The sequence below is a fragment of the Neovison vison genome, chromosome X, assembly GCF_020171115.1.
Source record: "Neovison vison isolate M4711 chromosome X, ASM_NN_V1, whole genome shotgun sequence".
Taxonomy (NCBI): domain Eukaryota; kingdom Metazoa; phylum Chordata; class Mammalia; order Carnivora; family Mustelidae; genus Neogale; species Neogale vison.
Window position 1 is genome coordinate 103,889,091 of NC_058105.1, and position 20,922 is coordinate 103,910,012.

The 20,922-nt window shown below is 35.9% G+C and overlaps 1 protein-coding gene across 7 annotated transcripts in view; it reads left to right on the forward strand.

The window, feature by feature from the left end:
* The window catches only part of DMD (dystrophin), a 1,990,807-nt gene that overhangs the window by 688,835 nt on the left and 1,281,050 nt on the right, over positions 1-20,922 (forward strand). For all 7 annotated transcript variants that reach the window (XM_044235639.1, XM_044235638.1, XM_044235634.1 and 4 more), the window contains one exon: positions 11,072-11,233. In XM_044235639.1, the coding sequence (XP_044091574.1) occupies positions 11,072-11,233 (162 nt within the window). The remainder of the gene's footprint in view (positions 1-11,071; positions 11,234-20,922) is intronic.

The following is a 20,922-nucleotide window of genomic DNA, read 5'->3' on the forward strand; positions in this document are numbered from 1 at the left end:
TGCACCTCTCTGCCAGTGTTTATCTGTTCCTCGTGCTTACATCCACACACATGAGTCTTCTTTCTGTACTCCCAGCATATTGCTCGGGAATTGCACAGCATATTTGGCAAGCAAAAGGAAAAGCAGCTGTTCACTGCCTCTTGTTCCTGCTGTTCAAGGTGCACATCCCAGCCAAATGAATCCTATCAGAGCCAAAGACCCTGGCAGTAATTCCTTGCTACAAATCTGTAGTCTTGTCTATCTTAGCTACATGGAGAACAACAAATCTGAAAGCCTGGTAATAACCTGAGGACAAAATAGCGCACAGCACAGCTACTCAGCTAGATCTGAGGAATTTTTCAGTGTGGTGTGGATGAGTGGGGTGACAAGAAGCCCTAAACCCACTCTGTCTTGCACTTTACCTTCTTCAGAACCATGGTGATCATCTGGAGTATTTGTGATAAATAAATATTACTAATCATCATGCATGTGGAGAGGATGAAAAAGGATCATCCCAGGAGAGAAATCTTCAATTTTCTTAGATACTACTTCTAGTCAGCAGCCTGACTAAAACTGAACTCTACTGATGATGGACCATACAGGTCAACAGAATCTAGAGCATTTTATTTCAAGAGAACCTGAACATTAACCTAAGACCATTATGGGCCTCCATTACAGTAAAAGGAATCCTTCATAGATGTCTAATGTACATCAGGAAAGAACCATTTCAGGTTATTGGGACCACATTTGAGACTACCTGACTGAAGACCAAAATCTTTCATAGGCAGGCCTTCTGGCCATCCTTAACTGGTCTGTAAAAGGTAGTATGACAGATGTGCTTCTCACACATCATCTCAAGTCCAGGAAGCCAGAAATCCCATGTCTACTCAGTATCCTGAGGGTCTGAATTTGCAAGTGGAGAAATTGACTAGCACCAAAAGGTCTTCCACTCTGAGACCTCTGTCACATTGCTGTGTTGGCAGGAGATTACTGCCCTTATCTAAGGAGCACGAAATGGCAATCATTCAATGACAAGTGGACACAGCTACCCGTCTATCTACAGTTGATCTCACTGGATTCTGCCTCACAAGAGGCCTTTACTTGTGTGATGACCTGAATACCTCAGCTTGGAAGCATCAGCTGTGTTTTTTTGGTTTTGTTTTGTTTTTGTTTTAGTTTTTGTTTTTGTTTTAATTGTGGAACCTTGCCTTTTCTCTACCTATACTTGAATTGTGGAAAAGTCACTGCATCTTTGGCTTTCTGGGATAATAGAAGCAATTGTCAGAAGTCAACTGAAATCACTAGCTACATTCTAACTTGTGTTTCTGACCTCTACTTATTGCTTCATTCTACAATTTGATCTTACCCCAAGATTTGGATTTTTACTCTTACCTAGACTGTGTGTGTTACTTATATGTGTGTGGTCTCAATCCTAACCCAATTTATCCCTAGACTCCAGTTCTGTCTCACTCTTCTGTATCAAGCACAATAGTCTATGAGGCTTTAATTATTTATAATATCAATAAATTATTAATTGCCTAAATTTACAGTTTCATATTATGAGCACATGTGCGAACAGAGAGCACCTTGCCATTACACCAGAGAAGTTTTACTGACCAGGCAGTCTCTGAAGTTACCTTGAGAACACTGGGAGAAGATGAACTCTGTAGATGCCTTTCAGATTTACCATATTATACTTCCAACACTTCCTTTCCAAAGCTGAAATAATGCATTGGTTTGCTCCTGTCAGAGCAGAAGACCAGTTTCATTTGTCTACCCATGAAGATGAATGGATGCAGCAAAAATCCAGAAATGTCTAAGATATATGACTGTACAGCTCACTGACCATTCTGTCAATGCTTTACTTGAAAGTGATGGCTATCTGATGTCAAGTTCCATTGATAAAGTGATTCCCAAACGTTGCTTTTGCGTGTGCTTCCTTCAGAGGTCACAGAAAAACTTCAATGACCTGCAGAGATCTGAAACAGATGAAGTTCCAACTAAACATGACCCCAGTGGATTTAACATTTATAGTCTTTTCCTGTAAAGGAAATCATAGACAGCTCCATGCATGTGGTTTTTGGATTTTTCTGTCCTGTGGTTTTAAACTAAGTAACCTTAACAAAAACAAATCCAGATAACCCTTGTAAATGAAGCAACATTCCTTTATATTTAAAGAATATACAAACACTTGTGTAATTATTGTAATTATTTGTAGCCTATCATGTATGCTAGCAAACATGCCACAAAAGCTAATTTTGCCAGAATTCCCCACAAGAATTATATCTAGAGTGGCTTAAATCAACACAGTTTTTGATTTGGGGCTTTTTTTTTTTCTTTCTTTTTTGGGTATTTCTTGTCCAAGAACACTGAACTCTACTGATGGTTGACCATGCAGGTCAATTCTTTCTTTAGGAAAAAGTAGGACTGATTTGAAAAGAAACAAAATAGGCAACAAAGTGAAGCTTTTGATGGTTGCTGAGGCAGTGAGTTCCTGTAAGTTGTCCTTCCTGCTATAAATTATCGTCTCCCCCTTCTGCTTTATTTTTTAAATCTCCATTTTCCTCCTTTTATTTTTAAAATATCTATGATTCCTTTTGAAAAGCATTTCCTCAGTCTGCTGAAAGCATACCTAACCATCTAGAAATGTTATATGCAACTCTGTAAGGATCTATTATTTTCCTTTCACCATACAAAATCATGAAATTTTTTTTCCTCATCAACCCTAAATAGGTCTGAGTTTATAGTGAGGTCCAAGGTGTTCCTCAAATTTAACTTTCCTTAAGAATGTTCTCCTGTCAGTTCTAAACAACTAAAAGTTGAGAGAAAGTGTTTTTGAGACAAATGGAACATTCCTTGTGCTCCTTAAATAATTCCTGACATTTTCATGCCTTGCCATATCTCCTTAAAGACCTTCAAATTATCCTTCAGAAAGTTTAACAGGCAATTCACTGAAATTATACATCAGTTGGGAAAGTGTTTCATTTGATAGCAACAATAGTCCATACTTAGAACCTTGCTAGATAGATATAAAATATGCAATCTGCTGGCTGTTGTATAAGCCAATGGCATTGCTGCATCTTTATAAGCCTTCTAATCATGCCATGCTACCATAATTCTCAGTGTTTCAAAGATAGTCCCTAGATCCTTCATTATCTATCTCTTCACACCTACCAGAAACCATTTCCTACCTTTCCCTGGGCCACATTGCAACTGTTCCTCATATCTGTATTTTTTTCTCTGCCTCTACCTCAGTTTATCAAGCTCTGAATTCATTGACCATGACAGTAGTTTGCTGTATAGTTTGAATCAAGTAGGACAGAAAAATGAAATATTTTGCTTCAAACTGATGGTTGTTTCCTCTTTCTTACTGGCATCCTGAATAGATCCCATTGTTTTCCAGGCTCTGTGAAATTAAAAAGTTAAAGGCAGCTTAAAATTTCAATCTCCTGGGGCACCTGGGTGGCTCAGTATGTTAAACTTCTGCCTTCAGCTGAGGTCATGATCTCAGGGTCCTGGGATCAAGCCCTGCATTGGGCTCTCTGCTCAGCAGGGAGGCTGCTCCCCACCATCTCTACCTGCCTCTCTGCCTACTTGTGATCTCTGTCTCTGTCAAATAAATAAAATCTTAGAGAGGGCATGGATTGCATGGAGCACTGGGTGTGGTGCAAAAATAAGGAATACTGTTATGCTGAAAATAAATTTAAAAAAAAACAAAACAAACAAACAAAAATTTCAATCTCCTATTCATCCAACTATTCTACTGTCGAACTTAAACCATGGTGTAAGTAACCTGCAATAAAAGGGGAGAATGACCAGTTTCCTCTATACCACTATCACTTTTCCTTACCGCTTCTGGGTCTCATTGTTTACCATTGGCCTGAGACGTAGGAATGAAGGAAACTCGCACATGTCTCCTATTAACTAGCTTCTTCATGGTGTTCATGTATTTTATATAACAAGGAAACAAGCATTGACTTTTTGGAGGGTGTAAGTGTAGGCTCTTTAAGTGGTGTTTTAAAAGCTCTTATGTCTTCCAAATTCTCTAACAAGGGAAACATGGCCCAGTGACAATATCTTCAGGCCTCTTCATCATGGAGTACTCTTGCTCCTAGCAGAGTTTGTGCTAGACAACTCAAACATGGCTGCCTTTTTCAGTGTCTGCTTGACCTATGGAAATGCTACACCAAGCTTTAGGAACTACAGGCTACTCCCTTTCTTTGCTCTGCCATCGTTTCCAATTTCTTTTCTTTTATTATACTTTGGTAGGCATAGAAAGCAAATAGAGCATTCAACTGCATAAGCAGAGTCCAAGTTTGTAATTAGATGCCACCCCTATCTACTTAGAACTCACAGACTCTACAAGTGATAGTGTTGGAACTTCCTTCACTTGCGTGGGGCAGAAAGATTGAAGTACCACTTTTCATTCCTCACTGATAAGTAAATGGAAGATGCCATCACACTGGGCCATGGATTCAGCCTGATTGTGATTCTTTTCAAACTCTTCATGGAGTTTTAGAGTAAGCAAGCTTGGTGGAGTAATGAAGGAAGAGCCAGATTTTCCACCATCGGTAAAGTTTTTAGAAAAGGCTTATTATTTCCATCTCTTAGAATGAGAGGAACTTAGGAGTCCGTGTTTTCAGTTCAAGACTAAGAATAGCTTATGAGTCACATAAGAGTTAGGAGGAAACAGCTAATCAAAATGGGTGAAAGGACAAGGGAGATACAGGCTTTCAGTTGTGCCATAAATATGTCTTGGGAACAGAAGGTACAGCATAGGAAATATAGTCAATGGTATTATAGTAGCATTGTATGGTAGCAGATGGTAGCTACACTTGGGGGGAAAATAGCATAACGTAAGTACAGACTTGTCGAATCAGTTTGTTGTACCCCTGAAACTAAAGTAACGTAGTGTGTTAACTGTACTTCAATAAAAAAAATGCTCTCAAATAATTCACCAAATTAATGGAGTCAAAATGAGTATTCTTGTTTAGTATTTGAACAAATTATAACCTCTTGATAGTTGACAAAGGTAAGCCAAAAGGAAGTAGTTGCATTAATTTACTGGCCCACTGAAATTGAGACTCTAGAAAAATAGAACTTTTTGGTGAAGGGCAGTCTGTGTGCACAGTGAGGTGGGGCTGTTAAATAATGCAGATTAGCAGGTTCTCTTTGGTCTCCATGTTAATTTCTCAAGAGCCACAAGGGTAGGATTTGGTTTTAGCACATGTCTTACAGGACTCCCACCCTTCACCCACTGCCTGTGAGAACAGTGCTTACCTCGTTATTGTTCTATTTTGTGCAAAGTAGTGGTATTCAAAGTGGGGCCAATTCATGCTCTCCCCCAAGCAGAAACTGCAAAAATTTTTAACTACTTTATTTGCATCCGAATTTGAGAAATAGTTTTCTTGAGTTCATCTTCTACTACTAAAATCACTCAAAGAAATGAAGCCTAATTGAACAATGGTTACCCTATTTCATTGCTTAGGGAAAAGAAGCTAAGACAATGATGAAAGTCAAACTATTTTACATGTCTAGTATCAATGACAAATATTTATAAACAATAAATAAATAATTATTTTACTACAAGGTGATCATAAGCCGTATTCCCTTTTTAAAATGAACTGACATTTCCTTTGTCCTAGAAATTTTAATGAACACAATTTAGAGACTCCCTAGATAATTTCTTGTCACAGAGCCTGAATATTTTTGTTTGTGTCTGTGTTTGTTACCATAAATTGCAGGAGACTGGGCAAGAATCTGCAATTACTGAGAAAATCCATAGTCCAGACTTCTGAAAAGCCAAGTGTCTCTTAAAATCTCAGCCCACTAAAAAGAAGCCCTTTTTTTTTTAATGCTCGGGCTAATGAAAGGCTCATTTTACTATGTTAAGCCTGGATCTTTTATGCAATTTACAAAGCAAAACCGGGAGCTCCCTTGGCCTGGCACATAGTAAGCAACCAAGGAATATTTATCACATAGTTGGATTAAAAAAAAAGTTTGTAAAGATACTAAGACATTAAAGTGCATCTTTTGCACATTCATGCTTTACATTCTGCAAGATTCATATCACTCTTAGAGCCCTTCACAAGGGACTCTACAGCAAAGGGCATCCTGATGAGATCCTCCTCCACAATTAGATCCAGGCATCAGAAGTCTTTCCTCAGGTTTTTCCAGAAAGCAAAAGCAAATAAAGTAAAACAATCACGCACACTTCTAAAAGAAGAAACAAGGGGTGCCTGGGTGGATCAGTGGGTTAAGCCTGTGCCTTTGGCTCAGGTCATGATCTCAAGGTCCTGGGATCGAGCCTGGCATCAGGCTATCTGCTTGGCAGGGAGCCTTCTTCCCCCTCTGTCTCTCTGCCTGCCTCTCTGCCTACTTGTGATCTCTGTCAAATAAATAAATAAATAAAATCTTTTTAAAAATAAGAATAAAAGATGAAACAAAATAATGACAAAATCTCTCCCATTCTCAGCCCTACATCCCCCAGATACCTGAAGAAAATTATTTTTGTGGCTTCAAACTAACTCATGCTGTATAGGGAATAAAATTCCTCAGGTTTTTCTATTTTAGCATATATAGATACACATACACACATATATATGAATTCTATCAATATAGACTATACTATATATGTATAGTTCAATTCTGCAAAATATTTCATGCATAATAAGTATTTGCTGTTGGCTAAGAAGGTTAACTGTAAGGGAAATGTATATTTCTAAAAATTTTCTCAGAGGGTCCTATTTTAACAATGAAATCACCCACATTCCTGACTCACTTGCAATCATGATCTTACCTATTATTAAATGAAGTAAAAATGATTGTATTTTATAGAGCATTTAATAAGTATAGCAAGGACATATAACTCTCTTAATGAATGATAATTTGTAAAAAGTTATTGGGATAACATGTGTAATGTTCTTTTTTTCTATTTTTAAGCCTCATTAATATTTAAATACATTTATTTTGGTTTAAATTCCCACTTGTTATTTCACATGAGAAATTTATTATTTTTTTAAAGATTTTATTTATTTATTTGACAGAGAGATCACAAGTAGACAGAGAGGCGGGCAGAGAGAGAGAGGGAAGCAGGCTCCCTGCTGAGCAGAGAGCCCGATGCGGGACTCGATCCCAGGACCCTGAGATCATGACCCGAGCCAAAGGCAGCGGCTTAACCCACTGAGCCACCCAGGTGCCCTCACATGAGAAATTTATTTACCAGAATGAAAAATTCATTCTTCCAGTTTCTTAGTCATATGTTCTCTGATTTAAGTGTTTGTAATATTGGGGCACAAAGGTTATTATTTTTTAAAAAATAGAAATGTGAAAAACAAGTAATTTGCTGTAGAGACAACTATCCATTGCTAACAAAAATCATTCAGTTTCTGATTTTATACTCTAGAGTACTTTGAGGAACTAATAATAAATTTCCATATATGTTGATTATTTTAACTTTGTTTTCCTTGAATTTTTCTGAAAACCATAATAAAATTTTTTTCATTATGCTTTTTCCTTGGTAGCCATTATTAGGATTCCCTTTTTTACTTTTGTATTTTTGTTATTGGTGGCCAACCTCTCAATATTGTTGTAACTCTCCTCATATTTGCTTTTTTTGTCTAGTTCTATGATTCATCTTACTGATAAAAGGGTTAGCTGAATACATAGTATAACCTTTTAAAATAAGAGTTAAACTGTAATCTGGACCAGCAATGAAAATCCGAGTCTGAGTTAGGACTGCCTACCAACTCTGTTCAGTGAGATAGCACAGGTCAAGTGGACAGAGGGTCCTAGAAAACACATGGGCCTGGCCCCCCATCAGGATTTGCCTAACAAAATGTTTAGAAATATAAGACAGCTTATACCATGATTAGTTCAAAGAGTTTTGCAAGCTAAGATTGACATCAGGTCTTTTCACTCCCTGAGATAATAAAAAAAAATCCATGTATTGGTCTTTCTTATTGACTGCCAGGCCAAGCAAAAAACCAGCCTACCTGAGGTCAACTCTGACATCAACTCTTAGGTCATTTCATTTCTTTGAATCCATAGAGTCTCGTGAATAGAAAAGTTTAGATTTCTAAGTATAATTTTGAGACTAAATATGTGGTTTAACATTATGCTGTATTATTTCCTATTCAATTATATTAAAATTCTACAGGTGCACACAGGAGAGTAGGCTGTTTTTGCCTTTAGACAGATAAAGGACCAGATTTAAACAATGCCTGAGTAGGCAGTTACTACATGCTGTGATTGGAAGGTTTCTCCAGCCACCTGTCACAATGGTGAAATTTTATCATTAGGGATCCATTTTTCTGGAGAAAGTCTGGCTAGGCTACAGACATTCTCTTGTACAATACAGACAATTCTGATTATAGTCATAAGCACTGTTAACAGAATTATGATGTGATGTAACTTCTCATTGAAGTTTTGACTGAAGAAAGGGGAAACCATATATGAATTAGATTACAGGCCAAGGTCTTGGTCACTGATTTGAATCGAGTATTTTACTAGAAGTAGACTAAAGTTTCCTGTAAGTAATGTTCCATCCTATTCTTATACTTTTGTTTTTTTAATTTTTCCCTATTCTGATACTTTTAATTCCAAGCAGACACACACAACACACCAAAATAAAACAAAACCACTGAAATTAAAAAAAAAAAAAGCCCAAATAGGGAAGACTTTACTCCAAAGGATGTGTCTGAGTGATGATGACCTTTTTCCCAGTTTCTTTTCTGAATTCAATTTTCTGACTTCTTGAATGCTACTCTGTTTTCCTCACTAAAAAGCTTTGTTACATCATTCATTCAGTCATGAACAAAAGTATTGGTCTCTTTCTAGGATCTGGTATTGAGCAATGAACAACACATCCACAGTCTCTAATGTCATTGGCACTTAAAGTCTGAAACAGAGGGAAAAAAATAATGGGAAATTGCAATATGATGTGATACATAGAGAGCCAGAAATACAAAGTAGAAGAGAGAACATAGGGTGTCAGGAACAGCCACCTGGTGAGGGAGATATTGACATTTCTAAGGTAAGAGCTAAAGGATAAATGTAAGCTAGCCAATTAAAAGAAGTTGGGGTAGAATTGCTCGAGGAAAAAGGCCAAGTATCAAGAGGGACATAGTGTATACTGGGGAATGAAAAATAAAATTTCTCGGTAGCTTGAGCAAGGACTGTGTCTTGCAGGGACTATGAAGAAGTTTTAAAGCCATATAAAAGCGTATTTCATCTATCCTCGGGAAAATAAATACTCACTACAGGAATTTAAGCAGGTAGCCATCATTTCATTTTAGAAAGAACACACTATAGCTCTGTTGCAGATGGGTAATGATAGGGTAGGATACCAGCCAAGAACCTGTACTGTATTTGAGGCAAGGGCTGGCAATTGCCCCAAGTAATGACAGTAGATGGGGGGAGAAGAGGACAGAATCAAGAAATATTAGGAGGTAGAAGAAAGGATTGGGAATTGATTGCCTGGTTTAACACAAAATGATGACGGACATGATAGAGGAAGAAGAAATATCCAGAATCATGCCTAATAAAGGCAGTGAATAATTGCCAGTCACTGAAATAGGGGGAGGTGGGAAACAACAAAAAACAGAGCAAGAGCAAAAGCAAGTTGGGGAAATGGAAAGTAGATGAGAAGGGGGCCCAAAATGTGTCCATATTTGGTCATGCTATTGTTTTGGTTGCTGTGGATGTCCAAATAGAATTGTCAAGTAGGGCGATATATATGCACTTATGGAGATCGAGGCAGAAATCTGGACTGGAGGCACAACGCTGAGCGTTGTGAGGGAAAAAGAGCTAACTGAACTTGGAGGTGTGGGTGGAATGAAAAGAAAGGAAAACCTAAGGCAAAATCCAGAGGAAGATTTACAATCCAGGTAGAAATACTAAGAATGCCCTCCCACTCATTTTGTAGTGCAAGACTTGCATCTCTTTTAGCTTTAGTCATAGTTGAGTGATGCTGTGTTCCAACTTGGCTTCATTAAAGAATAATGGCATTTCTAATACATTTTAAGCTAAAGAGTCCACTCTATATTCTTTTTTAAATTTTTTAAAATATTTTTTATTGAAAGAGAGTTGTCATACAGTGTTATGTTAGCTTCAGGTGTATAGCATACAGATGTGACAACCGTGGATATGACCCTCACAAGCAGGGTCATTTTTGAAATGCTGCTCATGGTCTTTGCAAAGGATAGTTCTCTCATACCAGATAATCATGTCTACATATCATATAATAAAGAAAAATACTTGCTGTGATGCATAACTTACGGGATTCTCAGTAAGTCGCTTGTCCTAGTCCTTGCTTGTAGAACTATTCTTCTAAAGGTGAACAGATCCTTGAAGGGAAACTGTGCAGTCTGCTCAGCATGCTATTTATATTTGGCAAGTGTTACATTACCCTAATCATACCTATAGTAACAATCAAGATCATTGCAGCTATATTAGGATTACTTATTATTTGTTCCACTTCAGCAGTAACACAGATCCAATTGTACCAGTTATTTCCACATTCCAAATTGTGGGAAAAAACGGGGAAAAAAAGCCCATGCAAAGTGGGAAGAAATCGTATTTAAAATAAATCCATAACCAGATGGTTATCTGAAAATTTCTTTTTGAAAGGAGCTGATTCTGAACAGATTGTGTATGTGTCTCACTGGTGGAAGTGGATTATCCATCTTGAATTGGATTGTGATGACGATGACCCTATTCTAAGTAAACCAAATCTCTTGAACTATATAATGAGATCAGGAGGAACATTCGGCCTGAGAACGACAGATTGCAACGACTAAGAATGATTTCACTACTTTTTTTTTTTTCCCAGCCTCTTTCCTCGATATACATAATTCTGTAGTTTTTGTCCTGCAGGGATTCCGGATCCTGTAGTTCTGTGTGCTAATTCTTATTTCTTATTCTTATTTTTGTTTTTTTAAGCAGAGCTGAATGAGCGGCAGGAAGCTACGAAATCTATCTTACAAAAAGGTGATTGTGGCAGGGTAGAATCTTCATTTACTTTGCAGCAGGATTGCAGAAAAACTATTGCGAGTAAACATTGAATCGCTTCCTTCTTCCTTCTTTTCTTTAGGCCGTGAGGAGGCAAAAGTTGCTAGAGCAGAGTATCCAGTCGGCCCAGGAGACTGAAAAATCCTTGCACTTAATTCAGGAGTCCCTCTCCTCCATTGACAAGCAGTTGGCCACTTATATTGCTGACAAAGTGGACGCAGCTCAGATGCCTCAAGAAGCCCAGGCAAGTAGACTGGGAATGAGATACCATTACTTGGTGTGTCATTGGAACAGGACATTGCTGAATTTCTAAGTTAAAATTTATTCAACTAGTTGTACAGAGGATTATCTGATTAACTAATCTGAGTGTTTGGAAGTAAGAGGGAAAAAGAGCTCTAGGTTATACTTTAAGATTTATATCTCAAAGTATATAATGGAGGAATTTGAAATAGAGACATTTACAAGGCAGGGCAATTGCATTGGGAAGTCTGCTGTTAATCAGTATTTTCAAACTATACTTAAGCTAGAGGGAAACCTTAAGAAGGTAAATTGTAAAGAAAGAATTTGTAGGGTGCCATTAAAAATGCAGGCTCAAGGATTTTATTATCAGCTTATATTTGTTATTTTGGAATTTTAAGTCTTATGATCCCTATATTGTTCTACATGTGATGTGTGGTAAGTAGTTGATAGCAAACTGAGATGTAAATTTGCATTTATTCAAATAGTCATACCACATGTACTCACATGTACTCACGCTGTGTTCAATCCAAATTAAGAAATGTGCTAAACCAGTTTTTCAAGAATGAGAGTTAAAATACTAATGAAAATAAATCTAAGTTGATTTTATACTGAATAAATTGAGGCTATATCTAAATTACCTCTCACTTTGGGAAGTATTTTTTATAATGCTATATTTCTATTTAAAAAAACTTTAAATATATGTAAAGTATCATTGCTATTATTTGTTTCAATATCTTTGGGATTTTCTGAAAGTAAGGTAATAAAAATACTTTTCAAATAATAGGTCCAAATTAGGTACCCGGTAACCATGGATAACTCAGAGCAGTATATTAGGATGTGAGGGGCATTAGAAGGTTATATACCCATCCCAAGGACCCTCTTACCACTAATTGGTAGAGATGCCTGAATGTTTTTATTTTAAAATGAATTTTTGGATTAAGAATTAGATTTAGAGATCATGGTTGCAGTGCAATTATAGTGCACTGAATCATGGTTAAATTGGTGCCCAGAGCACCATTGGACACAGTAGCATGAGGTAGTTTACCATATTGTCAAAGTTTGACCAGGAAAGTCCCTGAGAACACGGAGCTGGGTACAGGTGGTTTTGATAGGCTTACAAAGTCCAGGGCACAAGGTTTCCTCACTGACCATTGCAATAGGGGATAAAGAAAGTGTAGTTCATGGGAATCCTGGTGATAGCATCCTCATGATAGTTTTTCAGTGGGACAAGTGTAAATCATAAATAGGAGATGATTGCAAACACTGTCGAGGATTTTAAGCTCCCTGGTATACGCACTTCTTCAAGCTTACATTAGTCCAGTGCTCAACCATTAACTCTTTCTAAGACTGTCCCAATTTGAGTCACGCAGAAAACTTTATAGGCAGGCTTTATAAAAATGCGTGACAGGAATGGGAAATTATAATTGAGTTGAGAAGAGCTTCATGATTATAAACTAAAGGCAGAGTAGAATTGTTTCTTTTTTTAATTCAGTGACATAAACTTGGCAGAATGTTTGATTAAAGACTGCTCATAAAAATCTGAATATAATTAAGGGAAACTTGGAACAGTGTAAATATTAAATATTAATATTGGACATTTGTACTATAAAATATATAGATTTTTAAGGCTCACAGAATAAATGTATGAGTAGCGATATGAAAGTATGAGATAGGCAATAGCTACTATGGTCTTAGAAACAAACGGGAACTTTTAGGGAAAAAAGTAACTTGTTTAATTGAAAGGGTTGTGGACCCTGAGTGTTCTCTTTTGTTAAGATAGGAATACAGGATTCCTGTATTCAACAAGAATACAACATACTAGTATTTAATACCATAATATAAAGTGTTTTGTTTGGTTTTGTCAAAAAGCTCCAGTAAAAATGTTTTTAATTACAACAGTTCAAAATGCTTGCAAATAACAGTACACAAGTCAATTAAGACATTTCAAATCCACTTGAAAAAAGGACTTTAGAGCACTAACAAACTCAAATCCATTTTATGTGCATTTCTTTTTGCACCTGCATTTTCAAGATAATTCTTGACTTTGAATTCCCCAGCTGGTAATATATAGTACTGGAAAATGCAGGCCACCCAAAAGCTATTGAAACATTCTTCCCCAAGATTTTATTTTTTAAGATGACAGCAAGTGAATTGTTTTCTGGAACAGAGTTATCAGGTACTCAGATTTGCTTCAAGGATTACATTTCCTGAAGCTCATTTTGAATCTCTCTCAAAAGAAACAAGTAGAGACTAAAGAGGTTGTCGGTGAAGTAAGAACATAAGCCAAATTTGTCAGACAAAGAAGCCCTTAAGCGTGCCACCAAAATGACATTTTTAAAGTGTATATCATAGGGGATAACTTTATGGTTTGTACTAAAACAAAACAACTTGTTTCTTTAAATTTCCATCAAGGTTCACTGTTAATTAAAAGATTAGGTGGACTTAGCTTTCCCTTTTCAGAAATAGAGTGTTTGTCTTAGTATATCACTGAGAAGCCAGACAAACAAAGCAAATGCCATTACCATATTTGGTCATCTTAAATAATGTGCTCAGATTTCCTGTCACACACTGGCCCCATAGATTTGTGGATGTCTGACTCCACCGTGTGGTGCACTCAGAGTTTTGCTTCTAAATTTAAATCTGTTACTAGAGCTTTCTTTTTCTGCCTTTAAGACTGAAATTCTCAGGAATAACAAATTGTCAGTATAACAAACATATACGCAATGTGTGTAGCTTTCCAACAGGTATGCTCTTATTATTTATAAAAGTAGACATAGATGAAGATTGTTCCTTGCTTTCCATTTGCCTTTTGTAAATAGAGCAGAAATGAGCTTCCCACTGCCTCAGCATGTTCATTGATTCGTTCTCTGTTATGATTACAGAACTGGGCCTTCTGATTCTAAATCAGATTAAACATATTTGCTATTTTATTTAGTAGTATGAGCTCATAAGGAGTAAAGCCTAACCTTTTAGACAATAAGGCTAGATATGTGAGGATATCAGAGCATACAGTGACTGGAGTATTTTATTTCAGTCAGTAATACTTAAACAAACCAAAATCCAAGATCGTATGACCACATCAACTGCCCAATGCCAGGCCATATAAAGCGAGATTTTTATTAAAGTATAAAATTAAGATAACATCTTACTGATTCACCTAGAATAAAGCAAATGGGAGGAACTCTTCTAGATAGAGAAAATTATCTTCCAGGTGCAGAAATCAGAAACTTAAGAACTCTTTTAAAAATAGTATGATTAAAATATGAAAAGCAATGAGTGTTTCTTTAAGAACAGTTTTACAGTATAAAATCAAATTATATAACTGCAGAATAACACATAGCATGAATATAGTTATCTACTCCTTAAGTGTTCTTCAGAACATACCGAAACACAGATTTAGTTTTAGTCCCTATGATCTGGAAGAAAAACCAAAGTTCCCAGGGTGTGCCCCACACCAATCATGTCAGAATCTCTGGGGGGAGGGGAGCACTCAGTTGTCAGAATTATTGGAAATTCTCCCTAGTGTTCTCATATGTGGCAAAGGTTGAGAATGACTTTGGAGAGTTCATTCTTGGTCATGGCTGACCATGACAGTCTTTTTCTCACATCACATTTCTCACCACTCACTCTTTGATATTCACACCCATGACATTGTCAAGATTTCATTGGGAGGGAGTTGGGATGATTTTCTCTTCTATTTTGATTGTCCCCTTACTCTTATGAGAAATGAATGGAGGTAGAAAACATCGTTGAGAATTCCTGCAGAAATGAATTAATTCAGGCAAATAGAATTTTCAGCATGGCTGTTTAAAGATGAATTTGGCTTGGTTTTCTTATTTTCTTCTTCTTTATCCCCTAATTCCACATATCTTAATTTGCCATTCACCTTGGATGTGCCTCTCAGTCCTTCTGGGAGCCAAGATAATCATATGCAAATAACCATCTTAAGGTGTGCAATTCTTAAAATTGCAAAGATATTTCAGTCTACAGCTTTTCTTTCCAATTATACCAATAATTTCATAATTTTGAAATGTCCAGTATGTAAGAAAAATCCAATGTGGCTACCTGTTGAAATGTTCTATATCACAAAATGTTTATGATGCACAGTTTGTTATAGAGAATATTACGTGTCACTAAAATTACCACAAGAAGCAGTGGGCTGTCTACCGGTGATCGCAATAGCTCAACATTCTGTTTCTTTTGTCCTGAAGATTCCTGATCCCATCTTTTGCAACACCATTTCCCACATAGTAGATTTATGTGCAGGAGTAGAGGGGAAAAAATTTAAAGCAAATTAGGAAACAAATTATCATCAAAGGAGAAGTCCTCATAATAATAGAAAAAGTGCTCCTATATTTTGCTCATTAATCTGGGACTTTTAGGTACCCCAGGTCCAGTACAGACTGACTTTCTTCCTTCCATCTCTTTTTCCAACCCATTGGCAGTGTCACTAAAACTTAGTGTCAACAAATAGAAAAGAGGGACTTTTTTTTTTTTTTTTACTAAAGAAAGCTGTTAATTTAAGCTGACTGTATTAGCCACACATCAAAACAATTTGTAACTGAGGTCTTCCTGTGTTACTGAAGCTAAATCTTATAACTTAAATATATTTGACCATTTTTGAATGTAAGCATTCCAAACTACCAAAATGAGTGGCTTAAAAAATAAAAATCTAAATTCAGATTTTGGTCTATCAGATTAAGCTTATGATTTCATTACAGAATAAAAAAGACTTTTATACTGTAAATAGGCACATTTGAGTGCTAAACGACTCAGAACAGTCAAACTTTACAGCCTACTTCACTGATTTATGTATTAGACAGTATAAGCCCTCATAGCAGAATTCATTCAGGATTTATGTGATAATGGAATAATTTAACCATAGAAAGAGAATATGAAGATCTATTACAGACATTTGGGTTCTAATGTTAAACCCCACATAGGTGTGGCATAAATAATTTCTTTTCTTTTTACTTAGCAATATAAATATGATGGTTAACACAACACAATTGATTTTAAATCATTCTAACATTGCAATGCTACCTGTGCGTGTTACCATATATAACTGATTACTCCTGAATTTATAATGACTGTTCTCATTTCAGTATGTTTAGTAGTGTGAGAAATAATTGCAAGCAAGTGCTACAGAAGATACAAAAGATTAGAAATGTACTACACCTCATTGACTATATTTCGAAAAATGGCACAGTATCATGTCCTCACAGGATGTATAATGAAAAAGAAATGGAAGTCTTTCTCATATTATAAATTCAAAACTGTACATCTTAATTCTGCAATTCAGTTACAGCATCCAGTTGTGAAAAACTACACATTCCAAATACAAAAGGTGAAGCTAGCTGTGTCATGCTACAGTTGCAATGAAAACTCTTGAAGCTCTGAATATTTTGAGGCAACTTAGATTGGAACTATTATTTCCTGTTTTTTTTTTCTTATATAAATAGATATTTATTTTCAGAATAGCTGACCATGAAGTTATAAATCTAAAATGCACACCCAGGTAACCCTTGGTATCACATACACTGTTGTAGTTTCCTTGAAGCATTTATGAATATCTGAAACTCCCTTGTTTATTTTTTTTAAGATTTTATTTATTTATTTGACAGACAGAGACCACAAGCAGGCAGAGGCAGGCAGAGAGAGAGGAGGAAGCAGGCTCCCTGCCCAGCAGAGAGCCCGATGCGGGGCTCGATCCCAGGACCCGGAGATCATGACCTGAGCCGAAGGCAGCGGCTTAACCCACTGAGCCACCCAGGCGCCCCCTCCCTTGTTTATTTTTGAATTAGTTTTGTTGTTGTTGTTTTCCCTGTTGACCTCAATTACCTTCCCACCAAAGGTCAGTTTATAAAAGATCAGGACTGCCTTGCAAATCTTCAATAAGTATTTGGTGAATTTATTCAATTCCACAAAGATTTACCACATTTAGTCACTAAATATGTGCCAGACAAATGTGTTAGTAGCTATTTTTTTTTAAAAGTGGACGAGCCCCAGATGGATTTTGCCATCTTGCCATAAGATAGCAGGAAAGAACCAGTCAAATATACCATAATCATCAAGAACCATTTTTAAAATGAGACTTAATGGCATCATGACAAAAAAATAGAATTGTGACAATATCTTGTCATAGTACTTTATGATACTGCTAAGTTTTGGAACTTCAGAACACTTTAGAAATACTTTGAGGAGTACACAATAAAATTTTTCATGTGAAAAGAAGTGATTAGTGGAAAGTAAATATTCCAGCCTTTCCAGGTATTTCAGTCTTTTCAAGGTCTGTACCGTGTCAACGATGACTATTTTCAAAGCATCTGCCTTGTTTTCTTTGATCATTACCATAATTTAATGAGGTAGGTAAGTCAAATACTTAAGCTTAAGAAAATATTTGAAGAGGCTAGATTATTGATTAAAGCTGGGGATGGGCATAGGGGGTTACTGAAAATGGACACACAGGATCATTTGAGGGAGCTATAGAAATGTTCTATAAATCAAATCATGACTAGTGGTTGTGCAACTTTAAATTAACTAAAATTTCTTGAATTATGCATTTATTGAATTATATGGTAGATAAACTATACCTTGATAAAGCTGTTTTAAAAGAGACTATGTAATAAAGAATATCTCAGATAGTATATTAAAGAGCAATTTCAGGTGCAGCCCCTGGGTGGCTCAGTCGGTTAAGTGTCTGCTTCGGCTCAGGTCATGATCCTGAAGTCTTGGGATTGAGCCTCCCTCAGGTTCCCTGCTCAGAGGGCAGTCTGTTTGTCCCTATGCCTCTTTGCCTGCCCCTCCCCTTGCTCATGCTCTCTCTCACTTGTTCTGTCTCTCAAATAAATAAATAAAATCTTTAAAAAAATAAATTCAGATTACCATCAACTTTTTTAGTCCATTGTTTAAATATATAGTCAAGGGTGAAATGTGAGGTATTTTGTTAAATAACGTGGAATTAACTTAAATGGTGGCTATTTATCATTGACCATCCTGGGGTCCACTATAAGACCTTACATAGTAATATTATAATGTTTTATTTGTTCATAGTGAGATATATTTAATGAATTCTATTTCTAAAGTATTTTTCACTGAAGCTGGAACTTTACCTCAGATCTGTTTTCCCCACTTTGATAATTAGCTCTTTATCAAGCAAAAAATTAACCCGTAGCCACTATACTTCCTCAAATTTCTATGCAGTATTCAAATTTTCTCCCAAAGTTCTGTCTCTGTACTTACCTAGTTTGAAAAGTAATGATAATTGCTTGAAAATATAGATTTATAATGGACTGTTGTTATCATTACCATCATTATCCCACTGTAATGATGAATAGCATCATTTTTCAGATGTATTACAAGGAATAATAATTCCTCAGTATTCACATTTTTGGTTTTAAAAGGTTCTGTCCCCAAATTTACTATTAGAGTAGTAGGAGGGGGACAGAAGAAAATGGTCATCAGCTAACTTCTTAAATTTGTTAACACAAAGCTCCACCAAAGTACTTGTAATTGAACTAAGTTAGAAGCTAAGTTTATTTTGGTGATACTAAAATGTTTGCTATTATGGCATAAACTTGCACATACATGTATATGTATATGTGTGTATACACACATGATTACATTTATGTATATATTTAACTTATTAAATATGTACAGGTTTCCAAAGTGCTTCACAGACCTGAAAATAGCCTCTAATTTGTTATAATACAACAAGCTATTTGGCCTGTTGCATCCATCTGATAAAGCTTAATTTATAGGTAACTTGCTTTCTATGTTGTCTAACTAACTTATAGGATCTTTCCACCACAGTAATAATAATTAAAAAAAAACAGTGTGAATTTCTTCTTTCTTTTGTACTTATTGAAATATTCAAATGTATATTCTAAAACTCCTCAAAATTCTTTGCCCACTATCATAATTAGTGCACTTTTTTTCATATCCCCAGTTGTTTTAAAAGTAGAAATAATCCGGGATCCTTTAGTATACTTTCTTCCTTTAATTTTGTGAGTCCATATTATATGTGGCCATTTCCTTTTCTCGAATGTGCAATTTCAGAATTGTGATTTGTTTTAAAATGAGTAATCTAATAGTGTTACATTTCTTCATTAATTGTCTCAACATGACATCTTCTAATATTTTTTCTTTCTGAAATATTTTAGTTATTTTCTTTGGAATCATTTTCTTTATTTGACATCACAAAAGCTCCAACAATCATTTGATAGAAAATGTTCTTTATTCCATTACACACTTTCAACAGCTACAGCTTCAATTTGCTTGCCATTTTGTCATTAATTAAATACATGAGAATGGTCTGACGAGGTAAATCATGGTGAAAAGGCCTGCTCTCTTCTCAGTTAATGGTTAAGTGCTATATTGGAAATGTACTTAAAGTTTGATTAATTTTTAGCTGTGTAATTTGCCCTCTACCATCTTTCATGGAAAAATGGATATTTCTAGTTCCATTGTTGTTTCCTACTTTCTGTGTATAGTGCTAGTTATAAACATAAATGCAGTATTGTTATGTGTCTTCTCTTGGGAATGACAAGATGTCATAATTTTCTTTCTATAATTTTAGGAAGAAAAAATAATCTAGTGATCCTGAGACCTCCTAATACAGTGTACGTGGGTGTTCTAAATCAGTAGCCCTGATCTGCTTCTTCCTTTCCTTTCATTTTGTTTTTCTTGGAAATCACTGTTTTTATATAAATCCAGGCTTATAACTCCACAAGATCAGTTCATTTGTTTTCTTCAAACAGTTTTCACCCATATCCTGGTAGATGTATTATCTTGGATGAAAATAGAACTCAAATTGTACAGCTTTTACATCTTTTTAAAAAAAAATATTTTATTTATTTGGACAGAGAGAGATAGAGGGCATAAGCAGGGAGGAAGGGCAGAGGAAGGGGGAGAAACAGACTCCCCACTGAGCAGGGAGGTAGATGTGGGGCTCGATCTCAGGACCCAGGGATCATGACCTGAGCTGAAGGCAGACGCTTCACTGATTGAACTTTTACATCTTTAGATCTTGCAGATCTGGTAGCCACGTATGGAAATCCTTTTTCTTTGAATTAAATCTTTTATTTTCACTGTTTTCTTCTACAGTTATTTTTTCATTGTCTGACCATAATGTCAAGAAAGATGATATTGTGTGTGTGTGTGTGTATTTTATTAGAAGAGTTTTAAAATGGGGAATTGTCCAGTCTGCCTGAAAGTTTCCATAATACTCCGTTATTTAAGCACATGACTTACCTCTTTCACTGCAGACTTGCCCTAAAGTGCTAAAAAATTTTTAACTATGTAGTACCAGAATAATAATCTGATGAGGTTAAATAAAGTAGGTCGTGATTGATATCCTAAGTACAAACTAAAAATGAATTATCAATTGAAAGTAAGAATTGCAGAATTAATTTGTGAAGATGCTCACTAAATAAAAGTATGATGCATGTTATGAAATCTTCCCAAATTACAGTTGATTGGAAATATATATCCATTTTTATCTTATACTTTTAAGAATTGAATTCTTGTTACTGAACATATAAATTGTGTTAGATAGATTTTCCCAAATGTACTTATGTGATGTGTTCTGACAAAAAAAGCAAAAGCATAATCTTTATTTTTATTTTCTTTAGAGAGAGACAATGAGAGAGCATCACACACACACACACACACACACACACACACGAGCTAGGG